This window comes from Sabethes cyaneus, chromosome 1 (assembly GCF_943734655.1).
Source record: "Sabethes cyaneus chromosome 1, idSabCyanKW18_F2, whole genome shotgun sequence".
NCBI classification, from domain to species: Eukaryota; Metazoa; Arthropoda; class Insecta; order Diptera; family Culicidae; genus Sabethes; species Sabethes cyaneus.
This window is the reverse complement of record NC_071353.1, coordinates 73507659-73525320: the sequence shown is the minus strand read 5'-3', so window position 1 is coordinate 73525320 and position 17662 is coordinate 73507659. Positions and strand designations below refer to the sequence as shown.

The following is a 17662-nucleotide window of genomic DNA, read 5'->3' as shown; positions in this document are numbered from 1 at the left end:
GCTCTATCCAGCTCAGCAGCGGACAAACGTTCGGGACCACGATAGGCGAAACGAAGAAGACGAGCCGTGACTCGCAAAAGCATCTGCTTGTTAGGATAATAACGAGCCAGCATGTCGTCTAAAAATTGATTTTCATGGACGGAAAGGAGGCCTACTGCAGTAGCATTGCGTTCACGGTTAATTTGACTGCTCTGTGTAGTGTTGAGCACGACGGAAGGTGAAGAGTGTTGCCAATCTGGTCCGTGCCACCAAAGCAAGTTTTTTTGTAGTGCGACCAGTAGGGCCCCTCGGGATATTAGATCTGCTGGGTTATCCTGCGTGCACACGTGGTACCAGTTGATCGACGGTAAGAGTGTGGCAATATTCGCATCGCGATTCGCCACTTAGGTTTTCCATTTCGAGGCACCACCGGCTATCCAAGCCAGTACGACCTGAGAATCACTGTAGGCACGTATCTCGTGGAACTGGATCTGTAAAGCTGCAGACACATTGTTGATAAGTTTTGCCAGCATGACCGCTGAATGCAGCTCCAACCGGGGAATCGTAGACCTGTTGTTTCCAATCGGCGCAATTTTAGACTTGGCACAAAGTAGTTGAGAAGAGCGGTTGCCGGCTTTATCAATGGAGCGGACGTAGATGCAGGCGCCCATGGCCCTCTCGGAAGCGTCACTGTAGCCGCGCAGGAAGAGTCTCACCAGTGCTCGTGGGTCGATCACGCGTCTAGGGATCTGAAATGAATTGAGAGACGACAGATTCTGTGCTAATGTTAGCCAATCGTTGATGATTAACTCACCCGGGGGAGTTTCATCCCAGTCCACCTGCAGCTCCCACAGTTCTCGCATCACTAATTTCGCCATGACGATGACGGGGGCCAGCAGGCCGAGAGGGTTGAATAGGCTGACGATTTGGGATAATATAATGCGTTTTGTGGGCTGAAAGCTCTTGTAAGGTTGATAAGAGAACAGGAACTCATCGCTGCACGGCTGCCAGTGGATTCCGAGGGCCTTTATAGTGTCGTCTTCGTGGAGCTCGATGGGGATCCTTACTTCGAGGTCGGCTTCAGGAACGCCTTCTAAAGCTGAGGAGTGATGCCCACTTGCGGAGATGAAAACCCCCAGTAGCAAACAATTCGGAAAGTCGTTGTCGCAATCGTTGTGCTTCTTCGGGGGAATCTGCACCGGTCAAAACGTCATCGACGTAAATTCCCAGCGAAGCTTTCTGGAACGTGTCAGGATCTGTGTGTGCAATTTGGCTCAACAATTGCTGGAAGCATTTTGTAGCCAAGTATGACGCTGGCTTTGACGGTATTAAGTGTATACTCAACGATTGGATCCTCTTCCTTCCATCGCCATAGTATCCGCTGATAATCTCGATCCGATGCAGAAATTTTCACCATACGATACATCTGCCTGATATCCCCAGTGAGTGCGATTGCCGGAATGCGAAAACGCAGGAGAATATTTATTAACGAATCTTGCAGCACCGGTCCGGTCATCAAAACGTCGTTCAAAGATTTCCCGCTGGCCGTTTTTGACGAAGCGTCGAACACGACACGGCACTTTGTCGTGGAGCTGGACTCCTTCAGAACGCAGTGATGTGGTAGGTATACTGCCCCTTTGGGTGATGGGATTTCAGCCAAACTCATATGTCCGGCATTTAGGTATTCTCGCAAAAACGCGTGATATTCAGTTTTCAACGAGGGCGATCTATTTAATTTTCGCTCTATGTGTCCGAGTCGCTTGACGGCAATGTCACGGGATGCACCAAGGGAGCTAGGATTTTCACGAAATGGAAGACGAACTTCAAAACAGCCCGACTGATCACGAACGGTATTTTGCTCGAAGTGTGTCTCACAGTTTCTCTCCTCTTCGCTGAAATGAGGTTCCGGGTTGATGTACTCCTCGATTTCGAAAAACCTTTGCAGCTGATGAGAAAGTACCTTATTCGGAGAAGTAATTAAGCACGCACTGGAAGTTGATGTAGAATTGATGGCCTCGTAGCGGCCCGAAACCACCCAGCCAAGTTTTGTGTTCTGCAGAATCGGGAAACGACCATCTGTATCCAAATTTATACGTCCTGGCTCAAGAAAGTCGAGAAACGGTTGTAATCCTAGTAGAAGGCTAATTTTCCCAGGATGATGAAATTGCGGGTCGGCCAAATAAACCGAGTCGGGAATTGGCCAGTCACTGATGTCCACTGGCCGCAGCGGAAGATCAGCCGAAATTCGGTCCAAAACTGCACATGGAATCGTTGTACGATAATTAGAGCATCTTGAAGCAACGGTGACCGACGTGCCCATGTTGGCATGCGAGCTAGCTGCTGATATTCCTTGAAAATCCAAATCGATTGGTGATTTTTCTATACCCAGACGGTCGCAGAGGTCCTTTCTAATGAAACTCAGGTGCGAAGCACAATCAAGTACCACGCGGATTGCGTGGCGACGACCGTATTTATCGAAGACATCGACTGTGGCTGTCAGTAACAGCACATTGATTAGACCCATCCAGATGGTCAGCTAAGTTGATGGACGAGATAAGTGCTTAAGATGCAGCCGGGAATGTACGATTAACTGCCGACGATGACGAACTATTAGATGACTGGAATGCTTGATGGAGAAGTGTATGATGCATTTGATTACACTTTCTGCACGATCCAGCCTTGCAAGCCTCTCCGCTGTGATGCTTCAGGCAGTTTTGGCATAGCTTGAGCCTGGAAATCATCGAACAACGGTCAGTTGGGCTAGCGTGAACAAACTTACCGCACTGATATGGCTGATGACCGGCTTTCAAACAAATGCCACATACCGACGGTGGCATGTCAGTAGCTACGAGAGAGGACGTTGACCTGTACGGATATCACGGCGATGGCGATTTAACTGGGATCGATGCATTGTGTTCCCGAATAGGTTTTTCGAACAGGTTGAGATGATTGTAGAGCACCGCACCGATTGACTATAAATTTCAACAGTGCGGCGACGGTGATGTTGGGCTCGTTCATATCCATTATTTTTTGGCACCACAATTCCTTTGTTTGCTGGTCGAGCTTTTCGTAGATGATATGGAGCAGCCAAATGTCGCGTCCTTCACGTTGAAGTGCAGTTAAAGCCCGAATCACTTCATCTGACACATCATGGAGGGAGCGTAACCCGGCACTGGACGATGATGTCAAGGCAGGTTGGCTCAAAAAACGTGTGATGTGTAAATTTCCAATTTCGCGGGGCTTATTGTAGCGGCTTTCTAGCTTTTGTAGGGCCAGCAGATAATTTGCATCCTCGACGTTCAAGTGGGATACAAGCGTAGCTGCTTCACCTGCCAGATGAGTCTTGAGAAAATAAAGTTTCTGACTCGGACGCAGCGACGGGTTTTGATCAACTGAGCCACAAAAGAGATCATAAAACGACTGCCATTCTAGATAATTCCCACTGAAGATAGGGAGGTCCATTTTTGGAAGCCTGAGATCCGGCAGCGGGGTGAATTCAGGGTGTACTGTAAGAGATGCTGGGATGTCCGGAGATGATGTGGCCACTGCATTTCCTGATAAAGCTCGTAGAAGCTGCGCTTGCTGTTGCACGAAGATTTCGATGAAGCTAGTATTACCGCCATTTTGTTGATAAAGCGTATCCTCGTGTTCGGTGGGTAACACACCCACTCGTCTCTGCAATTTCACTAACCCCTTGACATGTACTTCTCCTCAAAGGCCATCTGATGACTCATAGCCTCGTCGTAAGCAGCATCGGTGTCGACGGTGTTGAGGATCTTCTGATGAATTGCAAGATACGATGACCAGACACTGTTGAGGTTATCCAATTCCGCTGCGACGTCTTCCGGATCAGCGCTATCGGCATCCTCAAGCTTCTCTAGCACCTTTGTAATGCGCTCAATTCGCGGCGCATGGGATTTTCTAGATCTAAGAAGCTTATCCATTGTCCCAGAAACAAAATGGTGCTTAAACTATTGTTGCGCGCGAACTGGTTCGAGATGTTATGGAAGATAGTAGCTGTCAGGTGGTCGGTGCCGTCACGGTTGCTGTTATCGGTAAGCTGTCAAAGACCAGCAGAATATCATCAAAAAGCATAACAGTGAAGCTGTCAAAGTAGTAGTTGTCAAAAACAAATCAGTTGTAGTTAAGACTAAACCAATAGTTAAAATCCGTGCTTAAAAGTAATTAAAATGTAAACCTAATATTCATTTTCTTAAACTAAATTTATATCTTACATTATTTTATAGTTCTTAAAGTCTGATAAACGTTAAATTCTTCTGTTTGCAGTTATTAAAATCAATCGGATACAAAATTGTAAGTCAACAAATTATGCACATACAGGCGTACACTAAATAAAATATTTGTAGCTTTGAGCTTTTGCGACGTGATATATATACGCAGTACTTCAGGGAGTCCGAAATCTCCAACCGCACCAACAGAAACTCAAAGAACTTTCGGATAAAAAGCTACAATGCTTCGGAAGTCATTCATCCGGCAAACGCGATCTCAAACACGAGAAGCAGCGGTAGCTAACCTCCAAACTGAAGACGATCAACATGAGTGTGCATCTGTGACGTCATCAAGGAATAAGCTCGAGGTTTCGGAGATCGGCGAAGATGCCCGGGGAGACGAAAAGGAATGCGGTGGTTGCGATCGTCCTAATTAGGCCGAACAATTCATGGTGCAGTGTAAAGATTGTACCCGCTGGTACCACTTCTCTTGTGCCGGAGTAAATAACGCAACGGCAAAATCGAATTCGTTTTCTTGTATACAATGCATACGTCCCGTTCCCATTCCTGTTCAACCAGCAGTTTCTGAAACAGCCACTTGACTACATCGAGTTCCCGTGCCCAGCGGTTAGCTCTTGATTTGCAACGAATTGAGGAGGAAAAGTTGTTGACGGAGAAAGCGGCGTTGGCGCAGTTAGAGCGAGAAAAAGAGTACCTTGCACGAAAGTATGACCTGATAAACAAGGCGGGGTCGTCTGAAACCATGAGCGTTAGAAGTCGTACCAGTCGGACGCGGGAGTGGGTACAAGATCTGAATGTAGAGAAAGCCGGAGCATGTGGTGGAAGTAATTTGCCCGGCGATGCAGTAGCAGATGCAGGCACTATGAGCGATCAAGTGCACCCCTCTTCAAAACCAATCAGTAAGCAAACGTTACCGGTTGCTATTAATGTTGACGATAGAGCAACATCTGTACCTGGTAGTACAGCCGATAACGAGCTGGCTTACGCGATCAGTGGAATAAATCCTGCTAATAGAGCTAACGCTGAAGGGAAGAGCTTGGACTACGAGTTCCAAAATCATGTTTCTCAATTAGCTTCTGTGCATATTCGGAGTTTTGTTGATATGTTGAACGACACGACTCCCCGTATAACTACAACAGGTACAATTCGGAAGCACGTTCCAAAGTACGATGAATGGCGAAAGCAAACCGACGAAATGCGAAAGCGTCATGAACAACAACAACAAAACCAACATGAACAGGAGACGAGTAAGCCGGACGACAGGGAAAATGACTTAATTAGGAAGCTGCAGGAGGGGGAAAAGATGTTGGGACTACAACGTCAACGGGAAGCAGACCTACGACAGCAGCTGCAGGTCCGAGAGCAGCAAGACTCCTGTGGACGCAGACTAGAAGGGAGTTAGCAGATCGAGATGCAGAACTTCAACGTTTGCAAAAGGTACAATCGGCGTATGACCAGCTGCAGAAGAAGATAGCCCTAGTGAATGGTCGTGAGACTAATGAAATCCAAGCGCAGGCCGCATCGCACAGGTTCCTCCACCGGTAACTCGAACACACACACATGCCCCCAGCCTTGCATCACTAAATGAACAATGTGACGAGTACTCCTTTACGTCACCAGTTGGTTATCATTCAAACTACTCAACTTTCACGAGTATCCCAAGAAGTACACATTGTATCCCCTCGTTCAATGCCAAGGGAACACATGTACCGTTTGATAATGCCGCCCCACTCGGAAGTAATCCGAAATGTCGCCCAAATCAAACTGTTGTTCCCCCTACAATGATAGAGAGTTCATTGGCAGAGCTGATTGGACTCGAGGGAAAACCCGTCACTCTTTATGTTCACTGGACCGGTGGAATTCAGAAGAAGTTGCATGACACACAGCAGGTGAAACTTGAAATATCGGCAGCGGGTGGTAGTAAGCGATTCAAGGTAGCGGAGGCCTATGTAATTGAAAATTTGGGTTTACCGGAGCAAACATTCCACTTTGAGGAGATGCAACAACGATTTGGGTACCTTAAGTGGCTACCGGTAAAGAATTTCACGGCAGCGGTTCCAGGTATATTGATAGGTTTGAACAACGTGCATTTGCTGGCGACGCTCAAACTCCGTGAGGGACGTACTGGTGAGCCAATAGCAACAAAGACGTGTCTGGGGTGGGCAGTCTACGGTAGCCTACATGAAAAAACACAGTCGATTCCACATTACCAGATGTATATTCAAACGAAGTCAGCCGATGCTGAGCTTCAGGAGTATGTTAAAGAGTTTTTTACGCTTGGAAGTTTGGGAATTGCTGTAGTACCAACAGCCGAGAATGCGGAAGAGCAGCGGGCCAAGAAGATTCTAGAAGAAACAACCATGCGTGTTGAAAGTAGCAGGTTCCATACAGGTCTGTTGTGGAAAAACGATTACGTGTGCTTTCCACATAGCGAATTGATGGCGGAAAAGCGACACAAGTACCGGGAGAAGCGACTGAGTAAGTATCATGAACTGTTTGGCAAGATTCGGCAGCAAATTGGCGAAATGCAGCAAAAGGGCTACACACATAAAGCTACCGCAGTAGAGTTGGCGGGGTTTGATCCACGTAGAACTTGGGTCCTTCCATTGGGAATTGTACTGAACCCGAAAAAAGTTGGCAAAGTGAGGTTAATCTGGGAGGCAGCAGCTAAAGTGAACGGTGTCTCATTGAATACGGAATTGTTAAGCGGCCCAAACCTGCTGGCGCCGTTGTTAAAGATCATATTTGGATTTCGTGAGCGAGAGGTGGCCATTTGCGCAGATATTATGCAAATGTTCCATCCAAAGTACGATCCGTACGATACTCATCCGACCAGAAGACCGAAGTGCACAACTGTACAAGTGGAGAGACCCGCCAGAGCTACCGTTAGAAACGATGGTCATGGACGTGGCGATCTTCGGCGCAACTTGTTCCCCAGCGCACTCGCAATTTGTGAAAAACAAGAATGCCGACGAAAACGCACTTAATTTTCCTGAGGCAGCGCGGGCGATCAAGGAAAAGCACTATGTCGATGACTACTTGGACAGTCTCGATACATTAGACGCGGCAGTAAAGCTGGCGTTAGACAGTGCGAAAGTACACGCAGCTGGTGGATTCTTTATTCGAAATTGGATCTCTAACAGCCAAACCGTCCTGGATCAAATCGGTGAGAAAAATCCAGCCGCAGTGAAACGCCTTGTGGGTGAAGGACAGTTTGAACGCCTCTTAGGCATCGTTTGGGATCCCTATGCAGATGAGTTCCTATTCGTGCTGAATGTGGGAGACGACGTTCGGCAACTGGTGGAAGGAACTGTAATTCTATCTAAAAGACAAATGCTTCGTATCGTAATGAGCATATACGACCCATCCGGACTGGTAGCGGCCTTTGTCATCCACGGTAAAATTCTGGTGCAAGACGTTTGGAGAGCCGGCGTGGACTGGGACTGTAGGATTCCTTCGAATGTGTTCGATCGATGGAATCAATGGCTTACTGTTCTTCGACGAATGGCCAGTGTTAAGATTCCTCGCTGTTATTTCCCTGGATACGACCCAAGAAGTTATGAGTCTCTAGAGCTGCATATCTTCGTGGACGCAAGTGAGCAGGCTTTCTCTGCCTGCGCATATTTCCGTATCGTAGACCAGGGCCAAGTTCGCTGTAGCCTTGTAGCGTCTAAAACGAAGGTAGCTCCCTTGAAACTTATTTCAATCCCTCGCTTAGAGCTGATGGCAGCCGTGATTGGAGCTCGGTTGAGAAAAACGATCGTACAAAGTCATTCTCTGGTTGTTACACGAACCTGCTTCTGGAGTGATGCAAACACTGTGCTGCTATGGTTGAAATCCGATTTACGTCGCTATCGTCCATTTGTAGCGTTCCGCGTGAGTGAAATACTAAGCAACTCCACGATGGAGGAATGGCACTGGGTTCCCACGAACCTCAACGTGGCAGACGAAGCTACAAAGTGGGGGAAAGGTCCTTCGTTTGAATCGGACAGTCGCTGGATACAGGGTCCCAAGTTTTTGTATGAAGACGAACATGAATGGCCGAAAGATTGCAGAGAAAAGATATTGGAGCCGGTAGCGGAGCTTAGACCATCCTATGTCTGCAGCCACTTCGTAGTGAAATCCACATTAAAATTTGAACGATTCTCGAAATGGGAACGATTGCTGCGATGCGTTATGTACGTTCAACGTTACATAGACAACAGTAAACGACGTAGCAAGAAGGAGCCATTGGAAATCGGATTCGACATCTCGAGTGAGGAGTTGCAGAAAGGCGAGCGGAGCATTTGGCGTATTGTACAGTCCGAAACGTATCCAGACGAAGTAACCAGTCTAAAGAGGAATAAACAGCCAACCACAGGCAAAATCCGAAAGTTGGAATGCTCGAGTCCGCTCTATAAGTTGGCACCAGTGATCGACGAATACGGAGTATTAAGAGTCGATACACGGATCAAAGCTTGCGAACTGGTATCATCATCAGTTCAAACACGCCAATGATGAGACTGTGACCAACGAAGTTCGGCAAAGGTTCTACATTCCGCAACTGAGAGTGGAAGTGCGACTAGCCAGGAAGCGTTGCATTATGTGCCGAGTGACGAAACCTGTGGACCGAGGATGGGTCCACTCCCCAAAGCGAGACTGACACCGTTTATGCGAGCCTTTACATATGTCGGGATAGACTATTTTGGGCCCTATCTCGTCAAGGTTGGCCGAAAAATCGAAAAAAGATGGGTCGCTCTCTAACAACGCGGGCTGTTCATTTGGAACTAGTGTACAGTTTGTCGACAGATTCCTGTAAGAAGGCTATGCGCAGATTTATCGCTAGTAGGGGCTCTGACCGGGGAACGAACTTTGTAGGCGCCAGTAGAGAGTTGAAGGAGGAAATTACAAGGATCAATGCTGGGCTCAGAAGTATATTTACTGATACCACTACTCAGTGGAAGTTTAACCCACCTGCTTCACCACACATGGGAGGCTGTTGGGAGAGGATGGTTCGGTCAGTCAAGGCAGCTCTGAGATCGCTACCTGTTGAACGAAAGCTGGACGACGAATCGTTGGAGACATTGCTGAAAGACGCACAACACATGATAAACACTCGTCCGTTGACCATTGTTCCGCTTGAAACTGCTGATCATGCAGCGCTGACGCCGAACGATTTCCTCCTGTTGAATTCCAGTGGGGCGAAGCAACCGGAAAAGGAGCCGGTTGATACGGGAATGGCATTGAGAGGGAGTTGGAACATGATCCAACATACACTCGACGGATTTTGGTGTCGCTGGCTAAAGGAATACCTGCCGACGATTGCGAGACGAACCAAGTGGTTTCACGATGTTCGTTCAGTCAGGGAAGGCGACTTAGTGATGATAGGGGGTGAAAGTGTGAGGAACCGCTGGGTCAGGGGGCTTGTAATAAAGACATATCCTGGAAAAGACGGTGTACCTCGTCGTGAAGATGTTCGGACTACGAATGGAGTAGTGCTGAGAGATCGGGCAGTATGCAACCTTGCGTTGTTGGATATACAGCAAGATGGTGACACCGAATCTTAACTTCTGGCGACACGTGGGGGAGAATGTTGCACGCGAACCGGTTCGAGATGTTGTGAAGATAGTAGCTGTCAGGTCGGTGCCGTCACGGTTGCTGTTATCGGTAAGCTGTCAAAGACCAGCAGAATATCATCAAAAAGCATAACAGTGAAGCTGTCAAAGTAGTAGTTGTCAAAAACAAATCAGTTGTAGTTAAGACTAAACCAGTAGTTAAAATCCGTGCTTAAAAGTAATTAAAATGTAAACCTAATATTCATTTTCTTAAACTAAATTTATATCTTACATTATTTTATAGTTCTTAAAGTCTGATAAACGTTAAATTCTTCTGTTTGCGGTTATTAAAATCAATCGGATACAAAATTGTAAGTCAACAGATTATACACATGCAGGCGTACACTAAATAAAATATTTGTAGCTTTGAGCTCTTGCGACGTGATATATACGCGCAGTGCTTCAGGGAGTCCGAAATCTCCAACCGCACCAACAACTATTGTTCACCACGCGGTAATGGCACTGAGACGCGAGCTTCGCTTAGAGCGAACGAGTAATACACTACGACCGAAATGTCCGACGGATATTCACGCGAAAGGTAACAGGGTACCCATCCGGCTCGAAGGACCAGCTTTTGAGGGGACGATTGCCAACTTTACGTTGGTCTTGAGAAAAATTCGGAGTGAAGAAATCGCGACGGACGGATCGTTCGGAAAAACTGGTGTTGACCAGGCGAGTAACAAATTGAAAGTGAGTTTATTTAATACTGTGTGATAAGTGATAACAATAGATAATTTGCTTAAAGCCAAACGTGTATATAGATTGTGTGAAATGTGCAGGTTGGTTTATCAGAGGTTTGTGTAGTAGCGGCGTGAAACTAGGCAGCTTCGTCAAGCTGAGGTTGTTCGCAGTTTACGTTCCTACATATGTAATTTGACTGTTAGAAAATCTTTGCCGAACATGTCAAATGCGTATAAATACTGTAGAAAGAACTGTGGTCAAAAAATTGATTTTCGTAAAGTCTCCACAAAAATTGTTCTTTATCTCTAAAACTATAATAGCCAGAAGGTTATTTTCTTTGGAAAACTTCTTTATAATAATCTTTTAAAAAAATTTGTAGAACTTTGTCTTGCTGTATCTCTTACTGTTCAAAAAATAAATTTTTCATCTTACTTTTAGGGAGATTAATCAAATGGTAGCCTTCCAGTTGGCTCCGAGGTATGACGCTGGCCTAATAAGCCAGTCGTCGTATGTTCGAATGTCGACTGGGAGAGGCTGCTAGAGTCAATAGGATCGTAGCAACTGGCCCTGCAATTGTCCTGCACTTTAACAGCTGGCTGCGAAGTCTGTCGTATAAATAAAACAGAAGGTCAAGTTTCGATAACGGAATGTAGCACCTAGGCTTCGCATCAATCAAATGATCGTTCATGCCATATGAAAGAGCTTTTAACGCTGAGAAATTTCTCTGAACATACTTAACCAGTGTAATCAACCATTTCGGCGCAATTAAAAAAACGCGTGTTCTGATACCAAAGGGACCACTGCGCCCCTTCAATAATTTTTTCAAATTTGCATAAGCCTTATTGCTGAACCAATAAACTTTATTTTGATCACCGGAGAACAATCTTTCATATCTTCATATAGGCATGTTTTCATCCTCAAAAGGACGGTGTCTGGTAGTTGATACAACTGTTAGAAATATCGGCATTTGTCTCACTTTTCTTGGGCAATACTTACTTACTTACTTATGTGTCCATGTCCGCCGGTCCGGCAGAACAAAGGGATGAAATCAGAGATCTCCACTGCTGACGGTTACCCGCCATGACTTTTACCTGTCGCCAGGACAGGTTCTCGTCTACAGCCCGGATGTCGTTGGCTAAGCTCCGTCGCCATGAGCCTCTGGGTCTGCCTCTTCTACGCTGTCCTTGAGGATTCCAGTCGAGTGCTGCTCTGCAAACCTCGTTCGCTCCTTTCCTCAAGGTGTGTCCGATCTACTTCCACCTACGCTCACGAATTTCTGTGGCTATCGGCCGTTGATGACACCGACGATGGAGTTCCTCATTGGATATCCAATTATCAGGCCACCAGGCACGAATAATATATCGCAGGCACCGGTTAATGAATACCTGCAGTTTTTGCGTTGTCTCCACTGAGACGCACCACGTTTCGCAGGCATACAGCAGTACGGATTTAACGTTTGAATTAAAAGTTCGGGTTTTCGTACATAGAGTGATCTGGTTTGAGCGCCAAATGTTTCGCAGACCTGCAAAGGCACCCTTGGCCTTCCTGATCCGTGTGGCTATATATGGGTCTTGGTACCACCATCGGGCGTTGTTTGGCTACCAAGATATTGAAAGGCGACTACCTGCTCAACTTGTTGTCCCGCTACTGTAAAGTTGGTGGAATTATCAGTGTTCACTACCATAGACTTAGTTTTCGCTACATTGACTGTGAGAACTGCTGCCTGGGAGCTCTCGGAGAGGTCGTCTAACTTGCTCTGCATATCGTTTCGGCGTTGGGCGAGCAAGACAATGTCGTCAGCTAGGTCGAGGTCATTTAGCTGCTCCATCGTTAGAGGATTCCAAGGCAATCCTCGATTTGGTCTACTGTCAATTGCTCCAACTAATATCTCATCCATAACCAAGCATGGAAAAATTCATTCACTCACATTATTTTTGGTGAATATATTGCTTGCTTCGAAGTATTGCTTCCAATCATTCTCCCTCGCATGCAAGCTCTCGAATAGAACCCTACAGAGTTAATTCACCGATGAATCGCCGACCTACAGCAGGAAGAATGCGAATGATTCAAACAAGATCGGAACTTTTGTATCGAGGTTCATTTAGAATCATTTGAATCAAAAGATTGTGTTGGAAAGAATCATCTGCGAACTATGATTGCGAATCCAAAAGAATGCGTTCAACGATCTTCTTACTGAACGAAATAGAAGAATGTTTGCTGTTGGTAAAGCGCAAACCGCGCAATACGTAGCTATGCAAGGAACATTCAATGCAGTTTTTCAACTAAGGCACTAACTGAAACTTTTATTTTAGCAGATTTTGTAATGGTATTGACGGAATAACCCTGCCATTTTTGTTTTATGTTTTAAGTATCGCTCATCATTAACAGGCTAAATAAAAATGAAATGATGCAAATTAGTCGTGCGGGCTTTGTGTGACCAATCTAAAAATTAAATTATTTTATTTCATGTTATCATGTTATCGATCGATGTTGGTCACGTATGGCATCAAGTAAAAAAATTTTAAAGTGATTTTTGCTGGATAGCTGTGACGGTTAGAGGTACAGTAGACTCTCGGTAAAGTTAATCGATTGGGGATCGGGTCGATAAACTTTTTCGAAACACAGTAGGATTTCGAATTCGGTATGGTTCGATTTTGACATCAAAAGTATCCGTTTTTGGCAACATAAAATATTTCCCTAACAAAATATGGTTAAATATTAGTCAGTTTTTGCATACATGCTTTAAATGACGCAAAAATGATACCCTCAGTGTGTTCATGAAAAAAAGTTAGCTGTTATAGTTATAGAATGTTTCGAACAATAATATTTATATTGCCGTAGGACTACGTCTTACCACAGGTTGTCAAAAACTTACTTACACCGAACGGATAGCTCTTGGCAGACTTTTCAAGCATAAAATGATTGCAATCGTTGATTAAGGATATTTACTCAATTTCTAACGCATTTACATTCAATTTTTTCATATCAAAAAAGGGTCTCGATTTTGACACGGTTTCGATTTTGGCAACATAGGCGACAGGCATTTGTTGCCAAATTTTAAATCCAACTGTATTAATTATTTTTAGCAGTACAATGTCCGAAAACCGGAAATAATACTACCGGTGTAGATAAGATAACAGACTCTAAATAAAATTAGCGGTTGCAAAAATTCGACTTTAAAATGCACAGAATATTCAATACACTATTCTCCATGCCTTTGTAACAAAATTGCCAGACACCCAAAATCTTCACTCGGAATCTATCATCGTAGGACAGGCTGTACACAAGGTATCGTAAAGCATATAGTCAAATACTTGTTCTTCAAATCTTTGTTTCGAAGTACAGTAGGATTTCGAATTTGGCAACAAATGCGTGTTGCCTATGGTGCCAAAATCGAAACCGTGCCAAAATCGAGACCCTTTTTTGACGAGAAAAAATTGAATATAAATGCTTTAGAAATTGACTAAATATCATTAATCAACGATTGCAACAATTTTATGTTTAAAAAGTCCGCCAAGAGCTATCCGTCCGGTACAAATTAGTTATTGACACCCTGCGGTAAGACGTAGTTCTACGGCAATAAAAATTTTATTGTTCGAAAGCACATAACTTTTTTTCATGAACATACTAAGGGCATCATTTTTCGTCATTTAAGGGATGTATGCGGAAACTGATTGATATTTAAGCATATTTTTGGAAGTGAAATATCTTGTGTTGCCAAAAACGAATACTTTTGTTGCCAAAATCGAGGCATGCCAAAATCGAACCATGCCAAAATCAAAATCCAACTGTAAGTGAATTCATATGACCTATTTTTTTTGGAATACGGGCCTAATCGAGTCCCTTCAAGCTGCCACTGCCTTGTGCTTCTGCAGGCCTTTCAAATTTTTCCTTCAGTTCTACTCGCATAACCAACGCTCGGCGGACCCTTACCAACGATTTCGCCAATCTCGTTATAATGGTTTATTAAAACATTCCGCGCAGTTTCCAAAATTTGCAAAAATTATTACTCGTCTTTGTTTTTGTGGAAGAATGTTAGAAAAATTGCATCATTGGTCGGTACCGAAACAACCTGTATTCTCCCGTGCCAGTACCGGTATTTCGGTATTGAAAAATCAGCCGATACTACCGGTTTTCCCGGTTCCGGTACGACCGGTATCTCAACCCTATCCAGAACCGAATGACATATAATCACAATCTGTAGCGATTATGAAGAGAAAATTTCCAAATTTGGTGAAACAATATTGGAAAACACTAAAAATTACGATTATTTCATTTAATTTTGCGGGGCTTAAAAATGATGCCGACCGCATAGAGGGGTTAATAAATAACGAACGCTCAAGAAACATTCGAACGATCGCGGAAGAAACATTCGAACGAATTTTTTTTGAACGATTCTTTGCGACTCAGTGAATGCATTCAAAAGCGAATCTTTTCCCAAGCGTTCGTAGCATAATGAACACACCACACGAAAGATCCATCGCGTGAACAAAACCACCAACGAACGCTGTCGCATATTTTCCTTTGCTTTGCTTGTTCTGCTTCGTTCGTATGAGTGCGTAATTTTGTACAGAGATGGTCAGTGCGATTGAAACCTTACGATGAGTAGGTTCGCGATGATTTCAAAATAAATGCTGTTTGATGTGATTTTTTCCATGCTTGTCCATAACGATGAGAAACAGAAGCGGTGATAAAATGCAGCCCTGTCTCACGCCAGCAGTAACCCTTATGGGGTCGGACAAGACGCCGTCGTGCAAAACCTTGCACGAGAACGCCTCGTACTGAGCCTCCATGAGATGGACTAGCTTATCTGTAACTCCTCTACGCCTAAGTGCACCCCAGATGTTTTCGTGATTGAGTCGGTCGAACGCCTTTTCGAAGTCAACGAACACCAGCAGAAGAGAGTCCTGGAATTCGTTGATCTGCTCCAATATAATGCGGAGCATTGTCATATGGTCTACACATGATCGGCCAGCACGGAATCAAGCTTGCTGCCGCCGGAGAGTAGCGTCGATCTTCTCCTGGATCCGGTTGAGGATTACCTTACAGAGTACTTTGAGAGTAATACAGAGCAACGTGATTCCACGCCAGTTACCGCATTCCGTTAGGTCTCCTTTCTTAGGGACTTTGACCAATATGCCCTGCATCCAGTCCACCGGAAAAGTTGCGGTTTCCCAAATATTGCTGAAAAGCTGATGCATCATCTGGACTGACAAAGATGGGTCAGCTTTGAGCATTTCGGCTGAAATACGATCTATCCCTGGCGCTCTATTGGATTTCATACTCTTGATGGCTGCTACAATTTCATCCAGCGATGGCGCCTCCGAGTTCACGCGATTTATTCGACGAACTGTAGGCGTCGTACGCTGCTGGTTTTGTTGGTCTCTGACATTTGAAACTCGGAAGAGTTGTTCAAAATGTTCAGTCCATCGCTTAAGCTGTTCTGTACGGTCAGTCAATAGCTGACCAGCTCTGTCCTTTAGCGGCATCTTTGTATTCATCCTGGCACCATTAAGGCGGCGAGAAATATCGTACAACAAACGGATATCACCATTGGCGGCGACGGTTTCTCCTTGTTCGGCTAGGGAGTTAGTCCAGGCTCTCTTGTCCCGCCTACAAGCACGTTTAACAGCCCTCTCTAGTTCGGCGTATCGTTGACGGGCAGCTGTCTTAGCCGATCTGGTCCGCGCTCGCTCAATGCCGGCTTTCGCCTCTCTCCGCTCGTCGATCTTCCTTCAAGTTTCATCCGAAATCCACTCCCTCCGCCCACTGCGCGCTTTGCCGAGGATTTCATCACTGGTCGTGATGAAGGCGTTCTTGATGCCGGTCCATTGCTCTTCGACGGTTCCACCAGGTGGCAACTACGAGGCTCGAGATTCAAGTTGTTCAACAAAGGCCCTTTTCACCTCAGGATTCTCCAATCGGCGGACGTCGTAGCGGCACCCAACTTTCTCCTCCCGTCGTTGGACACGTGCGACGCGCAGACGTATCTCAGCGATAACAAGATGATGGTCGGATGCAATGTCAGCGCTGCGTTTGTTGCGTACATCAAGAAGGCTCCTTCTCCATTTCCGGCTGATGCAGATGTGGTCGATTTGGTTTTCTGTTCGGCCGTCGCGGGAAACCCACGTGACTTTATGTACTGGTCTATAGGGGAAGAGCGATCCACCAATGACCATGTCGTTATTACCACAGAATTCTGTAAACAGCTCCCCGTTTTCGCTCATCTCTCCTATGCCATGGCGTCCCATGACGCGTTCAAGGTCCGCGTTGTTTGAGCCAATCTTCGCGTTGAAGTCGCCCATGTGAATTTAGATGTCCCCCTTCGGGATTTTCTCAACCACGCTGTTCAGCTGGCTGTAAAAGCTCTCTTTCTCCTGCAGGTCGGCAGCATCTGTTGGCGCATAGCACTGGATTACCGTAAGGTTCCTAACCCGTGTTCTAAATCTGGCAACGATTATTCGCTCATTTATTGGTTCCCACTTCATCAGGGCCGCATGTGCCTCTGGGCTCAGTAGGAATCCAACTCCTCTTTCTCGAGTAGCATTTTCACCTCGTATGCCAGAGTAGAGCAAGACTTGCCCGGATGATGTCCTGTGTTCGCCAGTACCCGGCCAGCGGACCTCGCTCAGCCCCAGGATTTCAAGCTTCAGGCGGCTAGCTTGCCTTGCAAGTTGAGCCAGCTTGCCCTGCTGGGCAAGGGTCAGTATATTCCATGTTCCGATTCGTGTCCGTGTTTTCATGCTAAAGGTCGTTGCCAATAATCCGGAGAGATTTCTTCTTTCATTTTCGGTAACTTTTTGTGTGTTCTGGTACAGTAGGCTGTTAACCTAAGGTCCTTATCCCGCTGATGGGGCTGCCATCTTAATGTGGGCGGGAGCCACTGTGCCCCCTTTCCTGTTAGCATACGACAACCGAAGTTGCGTACCCCAGCCGGCACCTCGTGGAGGTAGGAATAGGAGTTAATGAACAGAGGTTATGGAATGCACATGTTCACCCTTTGCCAGCCTTCTTGGGCAATACAACAGCTTGAATGTTTAGCTAAGCACCTCTAGTAACTCCGAAGAAAAGTTTATTCATTTTTCCATCGATACGGACAGCCAAGCCGTCTGCAGTCTGTTCTTCTCGTCACCACACAATCTGCCCGCCTGTGTGCGG

At 45.7% G+C, this 17662-nt stretch overlaps 2 protein-coding genes across 2 annotated transcripts in view; both read right to left on the bottom strand.

Annotated features, from left to right (window-relative positions):
* Positions 1 to 383: 383 nt before the first annotated feature.
* On the bottom strand, positions 384 to 2816 carry LOC128745826 (uncharacterized). The gene is made up of 3 exons (XM_053842898.1): positions 2759 to 2816; positions 1259 to 2472; positions 384 to 1172 (listed from the first exon to the last, which is right to left on the bottom strand). Exons 1-3 carry the CDS (start codon positions 2814 to 2816, stop codon positions 384 to 386), a joined length of 2061 nt encoding a protein of 686 aa, XP_053698873.1.
* A 6414-nt stretch (positions 2817 to 9230) lies between these two features.
* Positions 9231 to 17662, bottom strand: part of LOC128745825 (uncharacterized) — an 82378-nt gene continuing 73946 nt past the window's right edge. The window contains exon 2 of the mRNA XM_053842897.1: positions 9231 to 9520. Coding sequence (XP_053698872.1) covers positions 9231 to 9520 — 290 coding nt within the window. The remainder of the gene's footprint in view (positions 9521 to 17662) is intronic.

What these genes read in the sequence shown, in the direction of transcription:
- LOC128745826 (XM_053842898.1), bottom strand. Translation starts at nt 2,816, where the DNA reads ATGCCACCGTCGGTATGTGGCATTTGTTTGAAAGCCGGTCATCAGCCA. An exon ending in TCATCAGCCATATCAGTGCG is followed by an intron (nt 2,473 to 2,758) that starts GTAAGTTTGTTC and finishes TGTTACTGACAG; the next exon opens with CCACAGTCGATGTCTTCGAT. An exon ending in ACAAAATGCTTCCAGCAATT is followed by an intron (nt 1,173 to 1,258) that starts GTTGAGCCAAAT and finishes TGACCGGTGCAG; the next exon opens with ATTCCCCCGAAGAAGCACAA.